General features: G+C 57.6%; 1 protein-coding gene across 2 annotated transcripts; it reads left to right on the forward strand.

Annotated features, from left to right (window-relative positions):
• CBX8 (chromobox 8) lies at positions 1–2,474 on the forward strand. Of its 2 annotated transcripts, none has more exons than XM_064466781.1 (5): positions 1–156; positions 600–643; positions 857–922; positions 997–1,087; positions 1,274–2,474. In XM_064466781.1, exons 1-5 carry the CDS (start codon positions 88–90, stop codon positions 2,111–2,113), a joined length of 1,110 nt encoding a protein of 369 aa, XP_064322851.1. In that variant the 5' UTR covers positions 1–87; the 3' UTR covers positions 2,114–2,474. The 2 variants fall into 2 exon arrangements, with proteins under 2 accessions (XP_064322851.1, XP_064322852.1); XM_064466782.1 differs by having other exon boundaries at positions 1,021–1,087.

Genomic DNA, 2,474 nt, shown 5'->3' on the forward strand with positions numbered 1-2,474 from the left:
GGGCCGCGGCGCTGACGTCAGCGGGCGGAGTATTATGGTCTGGGCTGCGCTGGCGGCTGCCTGTGTGCTGCGAGCGGCCGCGTAAACATGGAGCTCTCGGCCGTCGGGGAGCGCGTCTTCGCGGCCGAGGCCCTGCTCAAGCGCCGCATCCGCAAAGTAGGTGCCCCCCCGCACCCACCCCCCGCGGCTCCCGCCTCCGGCCCCGCACCTTCTCCTTCCTTCCCCCGCCCCCGGCCCCGCCGCTGCGGCGGCCCCGCCGGCCCCGGCCCGGTTGCGGCTGGGCGCCCGCTGGGGGCGGCTCTTTCTCCCCGCCGCATGCCCGGGCGCTCCCCGCCGGCGGGGCGGGCGTGCTCCGCCGCTGCCCCCCCCCCGCCGGGCCGCGCACCCCCGCGTCGTGCTTTTTTTAATTAAATCATTATTATAATTTTTTTTTTGTTGTATCCCCCCCCCTCCCCCCACCCCACCCCCCGCGCGTGTTTTTGACGCGCGGGCTCGTGTTTGTTGCACGCGTGGAATTGCGGGTGCAAATATCTTTGTTGCGGGCTTTTATCGCGGTTTCCCCTCCATGCATATTTATTTTTTTCTCTTTGCATCTGCAGGGGCGCATGGAATATCTCGTAAAATGGAAGGGCTGGTCTCAGAAGTAAGTCGGCTGTTTGTCCGCTGGGTTCTGCAGCCGGGGAGCTGGGGGGAGCTGGCTGGCTGCAGCCCTGCTCTCCCATTGTAGTAGAAAGGGAACTTGGGTCCCTTCCTTTATGCCCCGTATATTTAAATTTTATTTATTTTTTCTGTTTCTGGCTCCTCATGCTCTTCCCTCTCTCTGTGTGTGTTTCGCCCCCCCCCCCCCCCCCGGCAGGTACAGCACTTGGGAGCCCGAGGAAAACATCCTGGATGCCCGGCTGCTCGCAGCCTTTGAGGAAAGGTACAAGGCCTTTGCTAGCCGTAGCCGTTGCGCTTGTAAATATGTTGCTGTCTTGTAGCTATGCTGAATTGAAGCTTTGGTTTTTTTAACACCTCTAGGGAGCGAGAAATGGAGCTATATGGGCCCAAAAAGCGAGGCCCCAAGCCCAAAACCTTCTTGCTAAAGGTAAGGAGGCTGGAGCCCCACGTGCGCCGGTGCCGGCCAGGGCTGCGTTCCGCAGCGGGGAGCGGGTCCCTCTCCGGTCCCCATGGAGGATGCTCCTTGCAAAGGTGGCCTCTTGTCTTGTAAGTTGTAATTATGCAGCTGGATGGCAGGATAATAAAATCACCAGTTGATTTATCTTCTTTGCAGGCCCAGGCAAAAGCAAAAGCCAAAACCTATGAATTCCGCAGTGACTCTTCCAGGGGGATCCGGGTGCCGTATCCTGGCAGGTCTCCCCAGGAGCTGGGCTCCACGTCCCGGGCTAGGGAAGGACTGAGAAACATAGCCCTGGCTCCCCAGGGCAGCTCCAGTACCAGCACCCCCAAGGGAGACAGCATCCGAGACCGGGTGATCCGCGTGGAGGAGAAACCTGGAGAGACACCCAAAAAGAGAGGCCCGAAGCCCAGGAAGGAGCTTTACAAGGACCTGGCGGAGTCTCTGGATGCCTCCAAGAGGAAACTGGGGGACCCGGGGGACAAGGTGGGAGACTACCTGAAGGCCAGGAAGATGGAGGAGGCAGCAGTGGGAGCAGCCAAGTTCGGCTCGGGACACAGCGTCATCCAGCTGGCCAGGCGGCAGGACCCCGACCTCCCCAGCGCCCTGCCCGGCCCCAACCGAGCCGAGGTGGGTGCCAAGCTGGGAGCCGCTGAGACCTACCCTCCGCGGCTGGCCAAGCACCGGGCAGACTTTCTGGACCCCAAGGGGCAAGGGGGGCTGGACCCCGGCGGGCCCAAGCTCCTGCACAGCACAGTGAGCCCGGGCACCGTGGGCAGCCTGTACCGCGACAGCGTGGGGGGCCAGGCAGGGCGGCCCTCCCTCATCGCCAGGATCCCCGTCTCCAGGATCCTGGGGGACCCTGAGGAGGAGTCCTGGAGCCCCTCTCTCAACAACCTGGAGAAGGTGGTGGTAACTGATGTGACCTCTAACTTTTTGACCGTCACCATCAAGGAGAGCAGCACGGACCAAGGATTCTTTAAAGAGAAGCGATGAGTTTGTCGGAGGTGGTGCTGGGGTTTTCTTCGGTCAGATCCAGACAAAAGCTTGGTTAGAGCTTGGTGGGCCTTTTTTTTTTTCCTTTTTTTCTTTTTTTTTTCCTTTTTTTTTTTTTTCCGGAGAGGATTTAGAAACTGTCCTAAATTCATTAACTTTTTTTTTTTCCCACGTCTTACATTTCGTTGGAAAGATTATCTCTAGAGTTATATTTTCTATTAGATGTAAATATGTTATTTAAGAAAAAATGCTTATATATCTATATATATATATTTCAACTCTGAGTTGTTTTATTTAAATGGAGACAACAGTGACTGCTCAGTTGCTCTTAGAAAGGACAATAAAACTGAGAACTAACGGA

This window comes from Phalacrocorax carbo, chromosome 16, assembly GCF_963921805.1.
Source record: "Phalacrocorax carbo chromosome 16, bPhaCar2.1, whole genome shotgun sequence".
Lineage (NCBI taxonomy): Eukaryota > Metazoa > Chordata > Aves > Suliformes > Phalacrocoracidae > Phalacrocorax > Phalacrocorax carbo.

What these genes read in the sequence shown, in the direction of transcription:
- CBX8 (XM_064466781.1), top strand. Translation starts at nt 88, where the DNA reads ATGGAGCTCTCGGCCGTCGGGGAGCGCGTCTTCGCGGCCGAGGCCCTG. An exon ending in CTCGCAGCCTTTGAGGAAAG is followed by an intron (nt 923 to 996) that starts GTACAAGGCCTT and finishes GCTGAATTGAAG; the next exon opens with CTTTGGTTTTTTTAACACCT. An exon ending in CCAAAACCTTCTTGCTAAAG is followed by an intron (nt 1,088 to 1,273) that starts GTAAGGAGGCTG and finishes TCTTCTTTGCAG; the next exon opens with GCCCAGGCAAAAGCAAAAGC.